The 23,336-nt window shown below is 46.1% G+C and overlaps 1 protein-coding gene across 2 annotated transcripts in view; it reads left to right on the top strand.

Moving 5' to 3' along the window:
* SPEG (striated muscle enriched protein kinase) overlaps nt 1-7,373 on the top strand; it is a 1,321,813-nt gene extending 1,314,440 nt beyond the window's left edge. For both annotated transcript variants that reach the window (XM_069227158.1, XM_069227157.1), the window contains exon 41: nt 4,024-7,373. In XM_069227158.1, the coding sequence (XP_069083259.1) occupies nt 4,024-4,243 (220 nt within the window). In that variant the 3' untranslated portion in view covers nt 4,244-7,373. The remainder of the gene's footprint in view (nt 1-4,023) is intronic.
* The last annotated feature ends 15,963 nt before the right edge of the window (nt 7,374-23,336 follow it).

The following is a 23,336-nucleotide window of genomic DNA, read 5'->3' as shown; positions in this document are numbered from 1 at the left end:
ATTTGCGAAGGCTTGTTGGTGGTTTTGTAGCACCACTAACCAACTGCATCTCGGCCGCTGACATGGGACACCACTTGCATCACTTCTGGGACTTCTCTTCATCTCCTGTGCTGCACTGCTGACCTTCTTCGTCCACCGTCGACCTGTTCCTACATCCACAGAAGTGGGGTTAGTGGATCCTGCCACAACCGGACATTCCATCACGAACTGCACTTGGTCCCCTTCCTTTGTAGGTCCTCTTCTGTCAGGATCCACCTTTGGTTTCTTCCAGTCTTGGTTGAGTCTTGCATAATACTTTTCCAAAGTCCTCCTGTTTGTTTTAGGGAAAACAGGTACTTATCTCTCCTCCCTGGTTGCTGGGGGTCACGCTGGTACTCACCTCTTGGAGTTCCTAGTTCCCCCAGCTCCTTTCTACTGATTCCACATCTGTGGGTGGGGGACTGCCTTTCACATTCCACTATCTTAATATATTGTTTGGCCCTTCCCTAAGGCCCGCACTGCTACCTATACTTTTGCCAATGCTTATTGCTTTCTATGCTCTATGTGTATATTATAGTGTGTTTACTTGCCTCCACTTGGGGGACTGCCTATTCAGTATTTTAGTATTTGTGTTACCATAGTAAAGTCCCTTTATTTTTGTAACACTGTGTGGTTCTTTCATTTGTGATAGTGCTGTGTGACTATAGTGATACTGCATAAGCTTTGCATGTCTCCTGGATAAGTCTTGGCTGCTCATCCACAGCTACCTCTAGAGAGCCCTGACTTCCTAGACACAGCCTTCAATTCACTAATAGGGGATACCTGGACCTGGTATAGTGTGATAACACCATAGATGTCCACCATACACCAGGCCAGCTTCCTACAGCATCTTTTCCCCGGACGTGTCAGCTCTGCTGGAATCCTCCTAGCTAAATATAAACACCATGGGACATAATTTATAACATCTGATAGAGACTTCTAGCTGCAGATTCCTTATCTTTGATTTTCCGAGGCTTCAGGCTAAATCCGGAAACTTTTGCTGAGCGCGCGACATGGAGTGGCTCCATTCAGCTCCACGTGACATCGTTGTGATGTCGCGGTCACCTATATAGGAGCATCCCGGGCATGTGGGCATCAGTTCTTTTCTTTCCGCGCCAGTTAGCGCAGATCCGGAGAGAGCTAACCCTCTGTCACTTTTTGACAGGTCTTTTTGTCTACTTTTTTGTCAAGTATCTAAAGCTGTTTGTGGCCTGGCAGATGTCAACACTGGCACGCGCGACTCTGAGAAGGTCCGGGGAAAAGATGCTGTAGGAAGCTGGCCTGGTGTATGGTGGACATCTATGGTGTTATCACCCTATACCAGGTCTGGGTCCCTGTCAAGAAGGAGATCGCAGGACTGATCTCAGAGCCCAAAGTCCTCTTCGTCCCATTTGAGGTCCTTAGGACACCTGGGAAAGAGGCATAAGAAGAAGAAGAAGTCCAAGCGGACTTCATCTTCACCTCATTCGTTGGCTGCCGAGATGAGTGGGGAACATCGACCTTCCTGGCACGGTCCTGCGGAGCTGTCAGCCGGTTCGACTCTATGCCTCCCACCATTTCCAGCTCAGGAGCAACACCCTTTCAGACTAAGGAGTTCTACGCGGCCATGTGCCGCATATTCGAGCAGGTGAACCCCTCTGGTCTGCCTTTGGGCCTCGCGGGGTCAGATGAGACTTCACCTGGAACAACGGCGGCGACTTTGGCCATGCCGCTGATGGAGTCTCAGGGAACCGAGTTTAGATTTGGACTGGCGCCAGTCATACCCACGCGACCTTCTCCAGAACACCTGACACCGATGCCTCTAGCACTGCCAATGCCCACCAGCAGTACCAGCCCATTCTCATCACCGATGAGCCGGAACGGCATCACTTGATGAAGATACTGGTGCCAGTGGCATCAACAGGTGCTAAATCATTGCCTGAGCAGTATTTTTCACAGCCAGGAAGGAGTGAAGAGTAGGAAGGGGTCATGGACCTTTTAGAGACTCAGGGTTCTGAGTCTGGATCCGGACGAGCGCCAATCGTACCGTCGGGACCTTCTCCAGCACCGGTCCCAACGCTCTTGCCCCTGGTGCCGCCGGCGCCCACTGGCAGAGACAGCCACATTCTAATCACCGATGATCTGGAGCTGGAACTGTGTTGCTCAACGCAGATTCCAGCACCCACGGCACCTACAGGTACCAGATCATTGCTTGAGCAGTATTTTTCACAGCCAGGCATGAGTGAAGAATGGGAGGGGTCACTGGACCCTTTGGTACATTAGTTGGGAACATCTCTGAACTGGTATGAGGAGCTAGGAAAGACCATTGGTCTCGATACCTCACCAGATACTGGCTTGCTCACTCTCCCCACTGTGGCTGTGGACAAGGAAGCATCCTATGCAATGGTAGTGAGTAGGGCAGCGAAGGGCCTTGACCTCGAGCTACCCTCAGTGGCTGTCAAGACAAAAATCTTGATGGAATTCTTCAGCCTGGGCCTTCCTCACCTGAACTCCTTTTGCCCTTCAATGAAGCACTTTCAGACGTCCTGCTGGGAACATGGCCCATGCTGACACATGTTCTACTGTGAATAGGATGTTTGCCTGACACCATTGCCCAGCTCTGGGCAACCTTAGCTTTCTCACTCAACACTCCACCCCTGAGAGCTTGGAGATCCAGGCCTCCACGTCCTGTGGCGCATTCCCTTCTGCTCCCCCGGATAGGGAATCCAAGAGGCTGGACCATCTTGGGAAGAGCTTGTTTTCTTCCACCAGCCTGGCACTGATATCGGTGAACACCTCATGCTTGTTGGACCATTTTTCCCATACTTTTTGGGACATGGTTGAGCAAGTGCTGCCTCAGGTACCAGAGGAAGTGTGGGCCATAATCTACCAAGCAGTGAAAGGCTGGAGAGACACAGTTACGTTTACCATCCAGTGTGGCTTAGATACGGCTGACTCGCTGGGCAGAGCGGTTGCATCGACAGAGGCCTTCCAGAGCCAGGTCTGGCTGAGAACATCTGGTTTTTCGGGGGATGTCCAAGCAAATCTGATGGCCATGCCCTTCGACAGCACACACTTGTTTGGCGAGAAGGCAGACTCGGCCCTGGAGTGTTTTAAGGACTCTTGGGCTACACGCAAATCCTTGGGCCTCTCGACGACTCTGCATTCTGCTTTTTGCCCCTTTTGTGGCTACAGAGGGTGAGTGGCACTGCATCAGCCTTATACCGGCCACCGTCTTGCACAACCAACCCGGGGTTTGCAAGGACGTGGGTGCAGTGTCTTCAGGCTTAGAGGGTCTGCAAGCCAGAAGTCGTCTACCACACAACCCCGACAATTGCAGCCCCAAAGCCCTTCTAGTTTGGATCTGCAGGACCATGCTTGCCCAATTAGAGGGAGAGTACTTCATCATCCCCTCCACTGGAGGTCTATAACATCAGACGTATGGGTACTGTAGATTATCAAGAGGGGCTATGCCCTGCCTCTTCCTCCAATTACACCAACTTTCAAATGATGGAGGATCATTTGTCTCTACACCAAGAAGAAGTTGAGGATCTCGTGGCCACAACAGCCATAGAAAAGGTTCCAATATCACAAGTAGGCAGTTGTTGTTATTCCTGCTACTTTCTGGTACCCACATAGTAAAAGGGTCTTCACCCTATTCTAGACCTTCAGACTGTAAATCTCTTCCTCAAAAAGGAGAAGTTCAGGATACTCACCTTGGCTCAGGTCTTGTCTGTCCTAGACATAGGAGACTGGTTGGTAGGACGCGCCATGGGAGTAGCTGGGATATTCCACATTATGCACTTGAGTAGGATGCACCATGAGAGTTGTTGGGATATTCTACATCATGCACTCCAGCAGTACATACCTTGGGAGTAGTTGGGATACTTCACATCATGCAGTGAGGATGCACCATTGGAATAGCTGGAATATTCCACATCCATTGAGTTGTTGCAGTAGGTGTACTGGTAAGAGAGTTGGTGGCCAGCTGCAGGTGGTTAATTATATTCTTGTGTTTTTTTGCAGGAGCCGACCCTCAGTCAGGGAGTGCTTGTCCAATCCCTGGCTTCAGGACGCCTACCTGATGAAGCTCCGCCGCCAAACACTGACATTCACCACCAACCGCCTGAAAGAGTTTCTGGTAGAAAACCAGAGGAGACGGGTAGAGGCATTAACCAAGCACAAGGTTCTTCTGCGCTCCTACCATGGTGGTGGACAACAGCCCCCAGCCCCTGTCACCCAGTGATCTTCACTCTGCCTTCTCCTTCCACAGCTCGATAAGGGGACTGGAGGAGTCCAAGGAACATTCCAGTGATCCAGGATGGGTCAACAGAAGTTCCGAAAGAGCAGGATGATATCGCTGTTCATCATAAAGGGGAGAGGATAAGGGAGGAGGAGATCTATGCATTAGAGCCACATGGAGGCTTGGACGTTCCTGATAGCAAAACACCAAGTGAGAGACTATTGAATATACCTCAACGGCTGCTGGGAAAAGAATGTTGTAACTCTGCCACTAGCACGCATAATGCATGACCATGATGTGCGTGCCATTGCCTGGCAAAGCAATTCTGGAACCGGAAATAACTTCAACAGGTGGTTCTTACCAGTAACCTTATTTTCTGAAAACAAAACCATGGACATAGCAAAGTCTTGTTACCAATTACTGTAAAGGGTTTTTATTGGGGGTGGGGGGTCTGAGGCGAATGGAAAGAACATGAACGCGCCGCCCTTTCCTAATTTCACATGGAATTGACTTTTAAGGGTTAACCCTATGGGCGGATCGAATGTCCTCATGGAAGGAAGTCGAATCACAGCAACAGGAAGTGAGAGGAAAGCATGATAGTGTTTCATCTGATGGGGTGGATTGTTTTGATGGCTTTACTGAATGCCCTAAGAACCCACCTCCAAGAAGGATGCAGTTGAAGGTACAACCAATTGACAGTGTGAGAAGGAGGTGCATGTGGAGATGACAGGACTAGAGTTGGGAAAGGTCAGAGTTTAGATGCAGAGAGATACTGGGAAGGGGCCGATAGCACTGAGGGATTCTGGGAAAGTGCTGCACCAGTCCCCTGGATGGGTCTTTTTCATTCAACTTCATCTTAAATTAGGGGGTAATTTTGCTGCGCTGCCCAGTTGTTCTCTCGGTGAGTGTCACCAAGTTATGAAGGGTGGAATCGGCAACACTCCTGGGCTGATGGTCGCCCTCAAGCGCTGAAAGCCTAGCATTATGGCTACGCTTTGAAGTTCCTCCTGGCTTGATGGCTAAATCTGAGGCATGATAGTGCCAAGTGCAAAGTGAGATACTTTGGCTTGCAATTTCTTTATACGTTTTGTATGTTTGAAGGACCTCTCCAGCTGATGGGTTCCTGGTTAAGAGGAGCATTGGGCTTTGAAAGCAAGGATCACCAAGAGAGATGAGGTTAACGGTGACGGCTTTATATGATAGCTGGAGGGAGCCATTATGTTGTGAAGGGTACGGCTGTAGAAAGAGCATTTCATTTTAAGTGAAGGAGATGAGGCATGGCATATGGGATAGATCAGGGGGCATTTTGCACATGATTGAGGAGAGCGTCTGTATTTCGAGCAGTGGCTAGCAACACACCGTAGTCCATAAGGTAGTTAGGGGAGGATATTACAAGATGCAGGGGGTAAACAACATGGCGTAGAGGGCAAATTCGCACAACATGGCGTGCTTCTAGTTTTTTCAGATAGATTTACCCTCTTTCACTGGTTCCTTCGTTCCTATCTTTATTAATCCGTGGATCATTTCTTTCTGGAAATGGCAGTGTTCACCAGCATTCTATCTTCACTCCTCCTCCCTTGCTTCCTTTGCAAGCGTCCTTCTTTCCCTACTCCATTCCTTTCTCGCCCCATTACAGCTTAGGCTGTTTTGTTCATTCTTGTGTCAAATTCTCCTCATTCCCTCTTCCCTCCCTTCTGTTCTGTCACTCTTCCTTACTTCACTTTATCTTCTTCCGTGCCCAATTCCTTACTTCATGCTCAATTCTCCTTGTTTCTCATACTTGTGAGGTAGCTAAATTAATAAAAAAATCTGTATGTCCTCAAGTAAGTACACACATAGGCACACACACAATCTACACTCATACATATTATGCCCCTAAACATGCACACTTATTAGCTGACACAGACAAATATGCAAATATGGGAGCACACATAGCTATTCATACAAGTGTGAGGGCCCATATTTCCATACCCACACATGCAAGCACATGCTCACACACCAAAGCCAACGTGTAGCACACAAGACAATAACTTCAGACTTACGCATAGATGCATACAAGTTCAGATTCAAACATTCATCCAGACACTGATACGCTTAGACACATGCACTCCTTTTGGTCTCCTGAACATAGCTTATAACCAATGTAGCTCGATTTCAATGTGAGGAGGACCCAAATAATGAACAAGACTCAATGTGGACAGCCTGCTTTGTTGCCTCCCCGTTGTGCCTCTCTTGGTCTATTGCGCTCTTTAAGCTTTCCTCTGTGCAGGTCCCACAATGCTCCTTCACCAGCCAGTCAGCTGGTACGACTAACCACCACGGATACACACAGGACAGGCGGAACCAGCAAGAGCCCGCTGCATCTCAAGGAAGAGGGAGGCTGGTGGCATTGCCCAGCGCTACCCTGCATGTCTGGATCGTGTCCTTCATACCTACAGCTTTAGGGCCTTCCAGGTCTTGGTCAACCCTCCTCCACAGACCTCCTCCACAGCCCTTCCGAGATCAGAGCAAAGGGACAAGAATTAATTAGGTGGGTGGTCTCCTCCATATATCTGCTAGTGCCAGCCTGGAGGGGCTCAAAGGCCTCTTCTCTCCTGAGTAGAGGTGGCACACTTCAAAAGTCAGGAGCCAGCATGGCCAGTCAACCGCAGCGTTCTGCCAGGTAGTGGGATTTTACTGGTTGGACATGCAAATCCAGTTCAACCTCCTAGAGCAGGAGAGAGCAGAGTGCCAGGGAGGCTGGCTGGGAGGAGGAGAGGTCCTGAGGTTTTGTCACCTAGTTAGTGTTGCCCTTTGCTGGAGGAGAGTCTCCTGGTCTGGACAGAACGATCCTGGCTTTAAGGTCATTCTGGTTGTGCGTAATAGAACTCATGCAGACTGTGTTTTGTTTGCTTTGTACATTTGTAGCAGGGCAGAAGCCTCGTGGGTGGGCATGGGAGAGTATATATGCTCACCCCTCGCATAACGATATTTATTTATTTATTGTTGACTTTTGTGAAAAGGTTTCTCCTTCTTTCTTCTCCTTTCTTTTCTTCTGTCTCCATTTTCCTTTCTTTGAGTTGCTAACTTCTTTCCTGGTGTGGAGCAAATGACAAAACTTAGGAGGAAAAATAAACACAGTAAAGCAAATTATTGACTTTGTGCTGTTTTTGAATTGTGTTGGGAAACATCTATCTCATTTTCACAAGAGCTAAACACTGTCCATGTTCTTAATTTGTCTCATGAGGGCATTTTTGTTTCTTCCATGAGAACCTCATCAGTAGTCATAAGCATTCCCCATGTGCGGGGACCCGAAACACACACACATATATATATATATATATATATATATATATATATATGGTATCTGCAGCGTATGACAAAGGCTAAAAGTGTCCAAATTACATTGAGTTTTCATGTTAAATCACCCAACAACTACCAAGGTATTTCTGTCATAAACAGAAAAAGAGACTATAAGATGATTCAAAACCTTTATTTAAAAGGAAAATGAAAGGGAATATGAAACATTCTTAGGACATAGGCTGTATCAAAATACAACAGAACAAAAACTTGCACCTTTAAGACCTCACAGGACCCCTTGTATCCCATCATGCCTCACAGATGACAGTTAGGTCAGTTCTTTTTTCCAGCTCCTACTGTTAGGATCCTGGAGCACTAAGCTCTGTTATTTTATGACATTTTGCCAGAAAAATCTCTTCATAAAACCCAGTTTTCAACTTCATCTGAGACATTTCAGTATCTACGGAGCAGTGTACTGTTATTCTTACAGGAATTATATATGCCTTCACTTTTTGTGAAGTTCTCATCATATGAAAAATGAAGGCTCAGACTGATCCCCACTCAGTCTGTATCATATGTCTTCCAGAGTCCTATCTCCCAGATTCTTGTCTTTATTGCCAGAAGCTTTCCAGGTGCACCCTAAAGGCCAAAGAGAAAATATGGCTGCATGGACTCCAAGAGAGAGGACTTACTGGACCCGCAAAAGGCCTTGGGGATTCTCAACCATCCTCCAGGGACCTCTCCTCTCATCTAAAATGAGCTCACAGAGGAAGATCATATGAAAGACATGAAAAACGGTGACTCCAATCGACGTTGAGATCGGGGAAATAGCTGTTTGTTTGCATTCGAGAGTGGCTTTGGAGCAGACTCATCCGACTTTGAGCCACACATCAGCCCCAAGGGTTTATTTAAAGTCCAAGCCTCATCATTACTCGACGTCAAGACCATCACTGCCATCTAGGTGGTTATTGTTGACAAGATCACCTCATGAACACTTCCAGAGAAACATGTGACTACATCCAAATCCTCGTGATGATCCATAACTCCGCAGAGGTGCAGATCAAGGTCAAAATCTGCTAGAACCATATCTACTTCAAGATCTCAATGATCTTATTGTTCCTGGTCATGGCATTGGAGGCCTATAACACCCTCCTGGTCCACCACCTCTCGATCCCCAGTGAGTGATCACCGCATGAACACTTCCAGAGAAACATGTGACTACATCCAAATCCCAGCGACGATCCAGAACTCCACAGAGGTGGCAGATCAAGGTCAGAATCTGCTAGAACCATATCTACTTCCAGATCTTGATGATCTTATTGTTCAAGGTCATGGCACAGAAGGCCTAGAACACCCTTCTGGTCCACCACCTCTCCTCCCTTAACAGACACACAATCAAGAGTGTCCCCAGTGAATGACATCATGACTTTCAATGAGGTTCTCATAGGAGATTCATCAAAACTGAACATTGATATTCCTGCACCTACCAACTCACTATCAGTTATTTTTTAAATGCTGCATCACAGAGCTGTGTCAAAACCACTATTACCTTTGGTTCTAGGTCTTTTAGAACTGGCAGTGCAACTCTTGTTGACTTCGGTGTCCCTAAGAGCAGTACCATTGAGAATCCTTAAAAAGAATAAGATTCCGGACCAGGACCCTTTCTTTGTGAAGGCTGATCAACCACCACATTCAGTCATAACAGTCGCTGCATGTAGGAAAGTATCCTCTTTCTTGGCATGGTTACCCCCATTTTCTGCCTGATGTCAGTGTGCTTGACTGTGTTCACTAGGATCCTGCTAACCAGGACCCCAGTGGTTATGCTAACTCTCCCAAACTCTGTATTTCACTCTCAATTGGCATTGAGACCCCTTATAAGTCTCTAGTATATAGTACTTAGGTACACAGGGCATTGGGGTTCCAGGGGATCCCTATGGGCTGCAGCATATATTTTGCCACCCATATGGAGCCCATGCAAAGGCTTCTTCAGGATTGCCATTGCAGCCTGCGTGAAAAGGTGCAAGCACCCTTTCGCTGTCATTTACACTGCACCGGGTCACTTATAAGTCACCCCTATAGCAGGCTCCCTAGCCCTGAGGGCAGAGTGCAAAGTACCTGTGTGTGAGGGCACCCCTGTACTAGCAGAGGTGCCCCCACGACCTCCAGTGCCATTTTCCCAGACTTCGTGAGTTCGAGTACACCGTTTTATGCGTGAACTGGACATAGGTCACTACCTATGTCCAGCTACATCATGGTAACTTCGAACATAGGCATGTTTGGTATCAAACATGTTGGAATCATACCCCAAGGCTTTTGCAAGCATTGGTTGTATGAGTCCATGCACTCTGGGGGCTCCTTAGAGAACCCCAAGTATTGCTATTCTAGCCTTCTGATGTTTTCCAGGCAGCCCTAGTGGCTGCCACCTCACAGATAGGTTTCTGCCCTCCTGTTGCTTGAAAAGCCTGAGCCCAGAAAGGCAGAACAAAGGATTTCCTTTGGGAGATGGGTGTTACACCCTCTTCCTTTGGAAATAGGTGTTACAGGCTTGGGAGTGGTAGACTCCCCCAAGCCACTGGAAATGCTTTGGAGGGCACATTTGGTGCCCTCCTTGCATAAACCAGTCTACACCGGTTCAGGGACCCCAAGTCCCTGCTCTGGCACGAAACTGGACAAAGGAAAGAGGAGTGACCACTCCCCTGTCAATCACCACCCCAAGGGTGGTGCTCAGTGCTCCTCCAGAGGGTCCCTGGGTTTTGCCATCTTGGATTCAAGGTTGGCAGGGAACTCTGGGAGCATCAGAGTGGCCAGTGCCAGCAGGTGATGTCACGGCCCTCCCCTGATATGTGCTTACCTGGTTAGGTAACCAGTCCCCCTTTCAGGGCTATTTAGGATCTCTCTTTTGGGTGGTTCCTCAGATTCGCATTGCAAGACTCCAGCAGGAATCCTCTGCATCCTCCACTTCAATTTCTCACTGACAAAACTGCATCTGGACCCTCCAGGAACTCTACAAGCTGCAACAAAGAAGCAAGAGACCTTCTGCAACATTGTATCTCCAGCTCCTGCCAGCAACTGCAACTGTTTCCCGGTCATGCATCCTCTGAGGACAGCCCATCTTCAGCCAGCACCAGAAGAGCGAAGGAATCTCCCTTGGGGTGAAGGAGTCACTCCCCTGCTTCTGCAGGCACCAACTGCTGCGTGGATCCCCTCTCCTGCTGAGCTGCGTGGACCCTGCATCACGGGTGGTGGTCTGAAGTGGTCCCGATGGTCCTCTCATCCAACTGTCCAACTTTGGTGGAGGTAAGAGCTTGCCTCCCCACACAAGACAGTACCCCGTGCCCCGCGTGTTTTGCAGCTGCCACGGCTTGTTGTCATCCTTCCATGAAGTCCTTTGAGCATCTTGTAGGTACGTCCCCGCAACTCTATCCTGCAACGCACAGCTTTGTGAGTGGTTCCCCAGTGGCGTGGGAGTCTTTGTCATAGTGATCTGTGGGCCTCTTTTGCAACTTCCTTGTCCCTGTGCTGTGGGACTCCTGTGTGTGCTGCCTGGTCTTATGTGGGCTCTCCGAGTTGCTGAGAGCCCCTCCTAACTTCCCCTCCTGGGTAGAATCCACCTGGTTCTTCCTACCGGGCAGCCCCATTTTCTGCTAACCGTGAGCATTGCGTGTACTAAGGCTTGTTGGTAGACTTCGACGACGTAAATCCGACTGCAATCCTCCACCGGTGTAGGACATTACTTGCACCCTCCAGGAACCCGACTTCATCTTCTTGAGTGCAGTACTGACTTTCCTTTGTCACTGGTGGTTCTCCTTTTGCACCTTCACCCGGGTTAGCAGGGGCTCCTGTTCTTACTGGACTCTTCTGTTCTTCTTGTACTTGGTCGCCTTCTTCCACAGGTCTTCTTGTCCAGGAATCCACTGTTGGTATCTTGCAGCCTCTTCTGGGTTTTGCATAATTCTTCTTGTTTCTATGTGTGTTCTAGGAAACGTACTGTGATTTACTCCTGCTTTCCTGGTCACTGGGGTGGGTTCTAGTACTTACCTTTGGGGTTTTCTAGAACTCTCAGCTCCCCTCTACACACTACACTCAACTAGGTGGGAGACCTACTTTCGCATTCCACTTTCTTAGTATATGGTTTGTGCTCCCCCTAGGCCCATTTCTAACTATTGTGATTTTCACTAATTGCACTGTTTTCATGCCTATTTCTGCATACTAGTGTATATAATTTGTGTATTACTTACCTCCTAAGGGAGTATGGTCTCTATATTTTTTTGGGTATTTGTGTCGCCAAAATAAAGTACGTTTATCTTTGTAACACTGAGTATTTTCTTTCATGTGTGTGAGTGCTGTGTGACTACAATGGTATTGCGTGAGCTTTGCATGTCTCCTAGATAAGCCTTGGCTGCTCGTCCACAGCTACCTCCAGAGAGCCTGGCTTGTAGACACTGCCTACATTTCACTAATAAGAGGTAACTGGACCTGGTGCCCACCACTCACCAGGCCAGCCTCCTACACTGTATACAGGATGCATTCTGTGGCCTCTTCCTCATCAGTGCCTCCAAATAAGAACAGCAAACAAGTAGCATCTATTGGGAAGATGTGTGCAACATCAGCTTCTTTCATGAAAGTGGCAAGGGCTTCTGCCTTCGTGGGACGATCTGATAGGTCGCTGTGGGACTCTTTCAGTAGGTTCACAGGACTTTCTGCAAGTCCTGCATGAAGGTGGATTGGTATCCAACCAAATAATCCGTGCAGATGCAGACGCGTCAGACCTTGCTGTGCATCAATACTCTAATGGCATCTGTGCGAGAAGATCTTCCTTGCTGCGCCTCGCAGGTCTAATATCAGAAGCCCAATACAGGATAAGGTTCACAGGGAATTCCCTGTTTGGGACCTATGCAGCTGAAGAAATGTCGAAGATGAAATATGAACTGGACACTCTTAAAGCTGTAGGTCTGGTGAAGGAAAAGGAATTCAGGAAGAGATACAGACCTTCTGATAGACAATGGTATCAGCAGAGGGATCAAACTCCTCACTGGTCTTAACAACAGCAAACACAAGCCAGGTCTCATTATCATTCTTGCAGGCCATCCAGGTGAAGAGGATCTCAACGACAACCTGCATCCTGTACCAAACTAACTGCCAAGCAATGAGTCCTTACTTACCACTTCTCCGTTACCTGGTTTGGTGGGGGAAGTGGAACCAAGCACCTGGAAAAGTGGTGCGCTATCACAAGAGACAAATGGTTATTAAACATGGTATAAATTGGTTACTCTCTTCATTTCAGATCCCCTCCACCCGCTGTTCTACCTTTGAAAACATGATGTCATCAGAGAGACATCTTGCGAAACGAAGTCATCAGTCTGCTCCAAAAAGAGACCATAGGGGAAGTTCTTCACACTCAAAGATGGTTTAAAATCTATTGCTATTTCCTAGTGAGGAAAAAGGACCCAAAGCAAGAATTCAGGCCCATTCTGGACTTGAGAGCACTAAACAAATGTATACAAAAAGAAACATTTAGGATGCTTGCTCTCCACCAGATCAACCCAGACTTACATCAGGGGGACTCAATGTGCTCTATAGATCTCGAGGATGCATATATTCACATCCAACTGCCACAAAACACCAGAAGTTTGTACTCTTCAAAGTGGCAGAGAAGCACTATCCATACAAAGTGCTGCTGCTTGGTCTCAACTCGGCTCCCTGAACTTTCTTAAAATGTATGGCTATGGCTGCAGAATCCTTGAGGGAAAAGAGGACATTCTTCTACCCTTACCTATACAATTGGCTCATAAAAAGTTCTTCTCCATCACAAAAAAGAGCATTACCAAATTTGTGTTGAGACACTACAAAAGCTAGGCCTCCAGATCAATTAAAAAAAATCTATATAACATCCAGTCAAATCATTCATAACTTGCAGTACACTCTAGACACAATTGCTGCACAAGTGTATCCCTCAGAGGAGAGACTATTTTCAATCAGTCCGAAGTGTTGCAGTCTCCTGTATACTCCTTATCCATCTGCCAGACAGATAGCATCTCTGCTAAGAAGCATAGCCTCCTGCATTTTCATTGTCCCCCATGTAAGACTACACATGAGAACTCTGCAACAATGTTTAGAGGATCAATGGAATCAGTTTTCAGACCACTGGGAAGACACGCCGATCCTGTCACAAACTGCGATTCAATTGCTACCATGATGGTTTCAGAGATAGAACTTACTGGTAGGAGATCCTTTTCACCAAGGCCCTCCCACATAGACACTGATCACAGACGCCGCTCTACAGGGATGGGGCGCTCACATTGGATTCCTTCAGACCCAGAAAGTGTGGTTGGAAAAACAGCAGAAATATTATATCAACATGCTAGAGCTAAAGGCAGTTCATCTAGCCCTAAAGTCTTATTAACCATTGCCAACAGCACACCTTCTCTTGTCCATACCTATAACATGACCACCATGTACTACTTAAATAAGCAGGGAAGAACCCATTCCTGTCCCTTTTTCATGGAAGCACAGGGCATCTGGAAGTGGCTCACAGCAAGGAGTCTGGCAAAATCATTCATTCACCTTGCAGGAGTTCAGAACATCCAAGTGGATTCTCTCAGTCACACTTTCCACGAAAACCATGGATGGATTCTGCACAACAACATCATGCAAAACATTTTTCAAGAATGGGGGCACCCAAACATACCGATCTGTTTGAGGACGCAAACAACAAAAAGAAATTCCTCAGCTATGCATCAGGTCTTCCCAACCTGGGTTGAAGGGGAATGCTCTTTTGATAGGTTGGTGAGGGAAATTTCTTTATGCGTTTACGCCAACTCCTCTGAGTCCCACAGTGATCAACAAACTGGACAAGTCCAGGACCAGAATGATCGTCATAGTACTCGCCTCATCATTGGTGGTTCACAGGCTTGCTTTTCCTTTTGGAGAGGACACACAAGAGGTTGCTATGCAGGGAAGATCTCCTGTACAAGCTCGGCGGGCAGATATTCCATCCCAACCCTCCCTCTCTGAGCTTGACAGCATGACTCCTGAATTCCTCCAATTAGGTGCTCATTACGACTTTGTGGTCTTTTCGAAAACCCTTCGAAGCTGTGGGTGCCAAAAGACCATCAGTGCTGGCAGTATGAAGACTGCCCTATTACAACGTTGTGCCGATTTCCGTCTGATTTCAGGTGGAAATCTGACACCGTCAGCCTGGCCAATGTTGTAATAGAGGCGCTTTCAACCACTGGCACCGCCACAGCAACAAGACGCCGCCTGCCGTATTATGATCTGTAATACGGTGTGGCGGTACGGTGCCGGCAGTAAAAATCACCAGACCCATCCCCTCCCAGATGGCCACCTCGCCGAAGTAGGTAAGTTGATTGTCTGAAGGGGGGGTGTTGTGTGAATGTTTGTGGTGTGTGTGTGTGTGTGTGTGTGTATGAATGTGGTGGAGGAGGGGGTGTCTGTGTGTGCATTTGTGAGTGTGTGTGTGCCGAGGGGGGTGTTGTGTGTGTGTGAGTCCATGTATGTTTGTGTGAATGTGGAGGAGGAAAGGGGGTGTCAGTGTGAGAGGAGGCCTCTTTTTGCATGGTTATCCCCCACTTTTTGCTGACTAGGTTCCCTGGGCCAGAGCTCTTTCCCCAAATCTGTTGTGATGCTTGGCACAATTGGATACTCTCTTACATATCACTGTAAGACCCTAGTAAATGGGTACCCCAGTAACCAGGGCATGGGACAGTATGAGTAGGCTCCTGAGGGCAGCAGCACTGATTGTACCACCCTCTAGGGGCCTGCACCCAGATGCACCCATCACTGCCAGTGCAGGCTGAGTGTACTGGGGCAAACCTGAAAAGGCAAATTCGACATGGCCCACTCCCTGTGTGCCCTGTCCACCCTACACTGCATATGATATGGGTAAGCCACCCCTCTGATAGGCCTTACAGCCTTAAGGCAGGGTGCACCATTCTATACGTGAGGGCATAATTGCGAAGCAATATGCCCCCACTGTGTTCTTGCCAAACCTGGGACATAGTGAGTGAACAGAGCAGCAATTTTAAGTACATGTTCTAAACACTGGTCAAACACTAGTTCCACAGTTACATGATGGCACTCTGTACTCTGGGTTGTTTGGTATAAAATCCATAGTGGTACCAGTGTTGGATTTAACCTTAAATGTACCCAGGGGCACCCTTAAAGGTGCCCTCTGCAAAAGCTGACCTAACTGGCATAGTTGCTGACTGGTTCCATCCAGCATGCCACTTCCAGACAGCCGATATAGAAAACCTGGGGGAGGGCCATGGCTCTCTGGTTTGTAAAACAATCCCCTTCCTGGGTGGAGGAGCTAACACCTCCTCCCTCAGGACTGTGCAACACCCTGGCAGTGAGCTTCAAAGGGCTACTGCCCCTGAAACTCGAGCCCCCAGGCCTGCTGCTAGCAGCAGAAAGCTTCTCCCTTTGCAAACCCCCACTTTTGGCAGGAGCAAGGGCAGGAAACCAGACAAAGGGTAGGAGGAGTGGCATCACTGAGCATGCACCACCCCTAGGGGCTTGCAGGCGAAGTGGACCCTCCATTTATTTTTCCTCCATGTTGGATGGCAGGAAAATATCCAGTAGGGTTTAGGGAAGTGACCCTTCCCACATGAAGTGATCACTGTAGTGGGCGTAGCCACCCAAGGGTAAGTGTCCCATTGGACAATACCAGGTTTCCCCTAAAATGCCCATTCAATTCAGTATTTAGTTGGCTCCCCTAGACCAGGAATTTAGATTCATCTGGAAGAAAAGAAGACAGCACCAAAGAACCCACCAAGACGAGAACAGAGGACCTGCTGCACCAGAACAGGCTCTAAGACCTCTTTTTGCTGCACCAGAGCCCGACAATCGACGCTGCAGAGGAGCTGGCCACTGGACTGACCTCAAAATACCACGAGGACCAGATCTCCCTCCTCAGTGGAGGCACCGCTCAAGAAACCCAAGGAATCTGCAAACCGGTGAGGGACACTCCACCGACTGGACTACATCTCCATAACTGGAAGTCGAGCCGGACCCGACGACACACCAATGACAGCCCAGATGAAATCTGAAAGTGTGCCAAGTTTGGTGGCACAGCACCTTCCTGTAGCTGAGTTGTGGCAATACCCCAGGCACTGACCAGTGCATGTTGGACATCACAAAAAACAGCTCTCCCAGAGCTGCATCTGGATCAGGAGGAAGACCCAGCCGAGGGACTTCAGTGACACCCTTGTCCTCCCACCAGAGCGCCCACGACATCCTGTAAGACCCCAAGAAGAAGACTTGCCTCCAGCTCCAAATGGTCCTTTTGCGCACAACATCCAAGACCTCCAAAACACCCTGCACCTTGCCGCCCTCGGTCTTGCATCCCAGGATCTGCTGTGTGCCCCAGGTCCCCAACCCCCTCTGACCTCAACAGCCCAAGGGGACCCCCAGACACCAACTTTAAATCTGCAAACCAGCTCCTTTTCCAAGTGGCCCCTCTAGGTGGCCCTGTGCCTGTGCCTTGAGATTTTCCAACACTGCTCCCACCGGAACAGGGAGCGGCCTGAGGCTCTCCAGCTGGCACAAGGTGCCACCGACTGCTGCAACCACCCTGCAAAAGAAGAGACTGGTAACCCAACTGCACTATTTTTAATCCATTTTTAAAAGTGACTGCTAATTGATTCCTATGATGCGTAATTACGCAGAGAAAGACTAACTTTATTAAAACTTTGAAAACTCAAAAAGTACTTAACTTATTCTAAAGATCTTGGTCTTAAAATACATATAAAAGTCTGAAGTATTTTTATAAATTCTGGTCTTGAGTTATTTATTGAGTGTGGTGTGTGGTACATGATTGGATTTGTGAGTACAGCAAATACACAGAACATCTCCTGGATTAGCCTAACTGCTCAACCAGCTACCTTAAAAATTGGAGCATTAGGTGGTCTAATTTTTACCTGTCGAAACCAACGTGTGGTTGTCTGGACCCCCTGCATAGTGTGCTTATTTTTTGCACACTACATAGAGGGCCAGCCTCCTACAAACAGTTTGAGTGCGTGCATGCGAGTGCATGTGTCTGTTTGAGTCCATGCATGCAAGTGTATGTGTCTGAGTGCATGTGTGTGAGTGAATGGGTGCATCTGAGTGCGTGCCTGGGTGCGAGTGTGTGGGAGTGTATGTAAGCGAATGCATGGGTGAGTGGGGGTGCGTGAATGTAGGTCTGTGGACGTGTCGGGGGGCTGCAGGCACCAGGAATGGAGATTCCTGTCACTAAGTGCATGACGACCAGCATTTTTGTGCTGGTGCGACCACCTCAAAAATGCTGGCGGTCTGCCAAGTCGTAATACTGATGGCGGTTTTACGGCTACCGCCTGGCTTGAGGTGCTCACCTTTGGCCCGGTGGTCCGACTGCCCTGGCGGTACGGGCGGTGTTTCGGCGGTTTGTCTTCAGCCAAACTGCCGGTCATAATATGGTGGTCTCTACCGTCAGCCCGGCGGCAGTAAGACCGCCACCGTGAATCTGGCAGTCCAAGGATCGCCAGACTCATAATGAAGGACTTAGGCTTGTCGTAGGAATGTATGAACGTTATCAAAGAATCCAAAAGACCTTCTACCAGAAAATCGTATTCCTTCAAATGAAAAAAGATTTTATTTGTTGTGTCCCCAAAACGATCTCCAACCAATTTTTGGTTAAAAAGATTTCATTCTACCTTATCTTCTTCATTTAGCTAAATCTGGTCTGCAGTTTTCCCCCACAAAGGTACATATCACAGCCATTACAGCTTACCGAAAGTTCCCTGCACATACCTCTTCCTTTCAAAAGCCAGTGGTAAAGAATTTTTTAGAAGGGCAAAAAAAGGTATTCCTACCGTTTAGGTCACCTTCTCCCCTGTGGGAACCTAATGTGGTCCTTTCAAAATCAATGGGCCCCCCTTCTGAACTAATGCATAAAGCCCCGTTACATGGAAGGCCGCTTTTCTAGTGGCCATTACTTCAGCACTTAGAGTAAGTGAGATTTAGTCTCTGTGTGCCAGAGAACCTTCACTATAATAGGGTGATCATGAGAACCCTTCCTAGTTTTCTCCCTAAAGTATTGTCTGATTTTCACAGTAACCAAACCATCTCACTGCCAACTTTCTTTCCTAACCCCTACATCCAAGCAGAGAGGGCTTTGCATTCTTTAGACATTAAAAGGGACTTAAGGTTTTACTTAGATAAGACAAAAGATATCAAACAATCTGACCGCCTATTTGTCAACTATGGTCCAATGCGAACAGGTATAACTTCCTCCAAGCAAACAATTTCTAGGTAGATCATTTCCTGTTTAGTGTTTTCCTACCACTTAGCTAACCCGCCAGTCCTAAGGCTCATTTTACCAGGGATAAGGCGGAAACGGCTGCTCTGTACCCCTTTCCGAACTATGTAAAGCTGCAACATGGAAGTTGGTATATACTTTTAGCACACATTACAGTCTAGACTCAGACACTTGGACAGGTACTCAAGTAGGACAGGCTTCTTTAAGGAATATTTTCAGATAATTGTGACAACTGGAATTAAAATTAGTTTATCGGCATGTTGTGGGGTGAGCTAGCTATTGTATTCAATGCTTATGGCTATTGATGAGGATCCCCTGGAAGAAGAGGATAAATTGCTTACCTGTAATCCTAGTTCCAGGGGAATCCTCATAGTAGTCATAAACAACCCTCCCACCTGCCCAGACACATTTCTAGTGCAGTCTTTTACCTCTGGATTCCATATCACTGTAAAAAAAGACCTGAACTGTCACCTGGGGTCTTGTAAGGTCTTTAAGGCACTGTGTCAGTTTGTGTTCTGTTGTATTTTGAATGCAGCCTGTGGCCTAAGAATGTCTCATATTACCTTTAATTTCCCTTTCAAATAAAGGTTTTGAATCATCTTATAGTCTTTTTTTCTGTTTGTCCATGGTAATTGTTGGAGCTCAATGCAATTTGTACATTTTAGGCTATGTTATAGGCTGAGGTTATGTATATTTTACATATATATATATATATATATTCACTCGCCTCCAAGGTCTGCAAGAAGGTGAACGGCACTCCGAGAGCACTGACAATTACATTTTATTGACGAACTCCGGGACGCGTGAGATTGCAGAACCAACCACAGACCATGCAGAGGCAGAGGCAGAGCAAAAGGAAAAGATCGAGGAAGAAGAGACGAGGAGGCAAAAGAAGGATCCATCGTTGGACAAGGGAAAATGACACGCAGCAGCAAACGTTACTAACAGATAGTAGAACTGTAATTAATCTGTCTACAGTTGAATTAGACACAGAAGATGTAAAAAATGTATCATTGGGTTTATCATTTTGTGACACTAGTGATTTTGATTACACACAATCTAGAATTGATTTGTTTCTATTTACTAGGAAATTGAAATTGACAAAATTACATAAACTAAGAGGTGATAAATCTAATTCCATAACTGCATCAGACACAGTAGACATTCAACCAAATCTGTTGATAGAAGATATTGCTTTGATGAATGAACTGTGGGAATTAGAAACAAATGCCCTGGTTTCCATTGATGAAATTCAAATTATACATAGACTAGATAGTGAGGGAGTGTGTTTTGACCAAGAAGGTGGTTCACGGTTGAAATCTAAATCTAAGACCAATCCGCCTTATACTGGTGACCTTATAGATCAATTTGCAGAAAGTATGATTCAAGAATTCAAGCGGCTAAGAAGTAAAAGCATTGACAAACGCAAACAAATTGCCACACGCAATACTCATACTCTGCAAAAATTGAAAAATAATCCAGAAATCGAAATTAGAAGTTCTGATAAGGGTGGCAATGTTGTGATTTGGGCAACTAAGGATTGTATGGAGGAGGCATATAAGCAATTAAATGATACAATTTTTTACAAGCGGGTTGATATGAATTATGCCAATAAAGTTAAAAAGGATTTTGATACAAATATGTGGGAATGGAAGGAACAGGGATTAATTAATATTGATGAATATCATTTTTTAAAGGTGGACTATCCCAGACTCCCTGTCTTTTATCTAATTCCCAAAATTCACAAAAATTCCCTGAAGCCGCCAGGCAGACCCACTGTAGCCGCACAAGGAAGTTTATTTGAGTTTGTATCTCAATATATTGAAGTGTTCCTGCAACCCTTGGTGACAAGTTTGCCCTCGTACCTCAAAGATACCACGGAATTTCTACAAAGGGTATTTGATGTGAGCTGGGAAGCCAACATGCTCCTTATGACTTTGGATGTCTCCGCCCTCTACACTAGTATCCCACAATGAGGGAGTTAGAGCAGTAGAACATTTCTTAAGAGTAAGACCGGTCAAATTTTACAAACATAGTAAGATGTTGATTGAAATGATTAATTGGTGTTTGTACGAGAATATATTTGTTTTCAACAAAGAGATTTTCCAACAGCAATGCGGGACGGCGATGGGAAGTTGCTTTGCTCCGAGTTATGCGCATCTGTACATGGGATGGTGGGAAGAGCAGGTACTCAACAACCCTCCTTTAGATCAATGGAACGAACATATTGTCATGTGGCTGCGAGATATAGATGATATCGTTGTCCTATGGCAAGGCAATGAGGAGAGTGCAACAGATTAACTTGAATGACTTAAATTTTAAATTAGTTGGTAATATACATACACGTGAAATCGAATTTTTAGACATTAAGATCATTATCAATAAAGACAAATTACAGACCACAATGTACAAAAAACCAACTGCAGGTAACAGCATATTACATGCAACAAGTTCACATCCCCTTCCTTTAAAAGAGAGCATCCCATTTGGAGAAATTTTGCGAGCTAAAATAATTTGTAGTACCCAAGAGCATTTTGAGAATGCCCAAAGTGAAATAATTGCAAGACTTAAATTGAGAGGTTACACAGGGAGAGAACCCTTGAAGGGGCAAAAAGGAAAGCTAATGCTCGTACTAGGGACTCACTTCTTTTTAGCTCCAGTGATGAAAAGGTCAAAAAGAAAGATATAAGATCCAATATGGTTAGATTTATTACGACATACAATGCAGCGAATTATCAGATTAGGAATTCATTGCGCAAGCACTGGCATATATTACAAAGTGATCCGGTCATAGGGAAGGTGATATCCAACACGCCCTCAATAACATATAAGAGAAGCAAGTCTATGTGTGACATTTTAGTTAAAAGTGATATCAGAACTGTTGATCGGAACCAGGGTGGCTTAAACAACAAGATTGTTTCTTCAAATGTTCAAAATGCAAAGCGCGCAAAAATGGGGAAAGTATGACATTTTTAAAGCAAGGACAGCAAATTATACATACTATTAAGAGCCATTACACTTGTAAAAGTGAGCATACTATATACGTCTTAAGATGTAGTTGTCCTTAGTCAGTGGTTCCCAACCTGTGGTCCGGGGACCCCTGACTGGTCCGCGAAGCCTCCTCAGGGGGTCCGTGACTGCTCAGAAAATTAAATTATATCATCAGATTAGGTCCCCAGCTTTCAGTAATGATCCAGTGGGGGATTCCCAGATTTCAGTAATGATTTAGTGGGGGTCCCCGGTTCCCAGTAATGATAAAGTGGGGGTCCACTGAAGTCAAAAGGTTGGGAACCACTGTCCTAAGATATACGTTGATAGTACTAAATTACAAGCATATAAACGCATTTTAAAGCATATGCACTACTGTCATGCAGATAACATTCAAAATATAAGGTATAGCATTATAGATGGTATACCTAAAGACAACAGAGAATTGAAATTACGTATGTTAGAATCTAGGTACATCATCAAGTTAGACACCAAGGAACCAAACAGATTAAATATTCATGAAGAATTATCAATACATATTAATTAAATACAGTATTTAAATATATTGGTAGACTGTTCTACCATATGTTTCATACATCTGCGTTTGGATATACCAGGAGTTGTATGCTGTTTGGATTCTTTTGATTTATAATGCTACTGAATGGTTAGAATGTTCTGTTACTGCTAATTATAACGAGCAAACATGTACAGTAGGGATAGGTGATGTCTTAATGACATCGTGAACAAGCTACCAAGTAATTTTATTTTTCAATTTTCAAATTTTAGGTTATTTTCAGAGGTTAGTTTTTTTTATTGTGTAATCGTTCAGACTCGTTATGTGCTTTAGTGTCAATCATGTGTTGCTTAGATATTTGTGAGGTCAATACCTATATGGCGTAATTATTATTGAAGCATTTTCTGTATGCTGCATGTCAATGGTGCTGCTTTTCACAATGTTTAGATTGTGCTTTGAATCATGTGACTGAATACGAGGTATAAATGTTAATGTCAGTATGGTGACTGCGAGGTTGAGAAAGGCGGTGAACACCGAAACGCGTCCCGGAGTTCGTCAATAAAATGTAATTGTCAGTGCTCTCTGAGTGCCCTTCACCTTCTTGCGGACCTTGGAGGCGAGTGAAGATTTTAGACCCGGTGGCGCGTGTCTGGTTCGGCACCCCCGGCGTTCTGGTACAGCAGAGCTCGCTGCATCCAGTATTTATATATATATGTGTGTGTGTGTGTTTGTGTGTTGTTAAAAGTACTACATATACTTTTCTTCACACCCACACGTAATCACACGAAGACATATATATATATAATTGCATATATGATATCTCTCTCTACATATATATGTGTGTGTGTGTATTCTTTTTGTTCATATTGGTTGATTTAATTATTTTTTGTAGTTGTGGATTTTTTGGCTGGGGAAATCAGAAGGATTCTCAATACTCTTTGGCATGACCTGTGCACAACTGTACAAATTTGGGTGGAGGTGTGCATAACCCTTTTGTAAGCTGTTTTTGTTTAGGGAAA

Source organism: Pleurodeles waltl, chromosome 3_2 (assembly GCF_031143425.1).
Source record: "Pleurodeles waltl isolate 20211129_DDA chromosome 3_2, aPleWal1.hap1.20221129, whole genome shotgun sequence".
NCBI classification, from domain to species: Eukaryota; Metazoa; Chordata; class Amphibia; order Caudata; family Salamandridae; genus Pleurodeles; species Pleurodeles waltl.
This window is presented reverse-complemented; position numbering and strand designations above follow the sequence as displayed.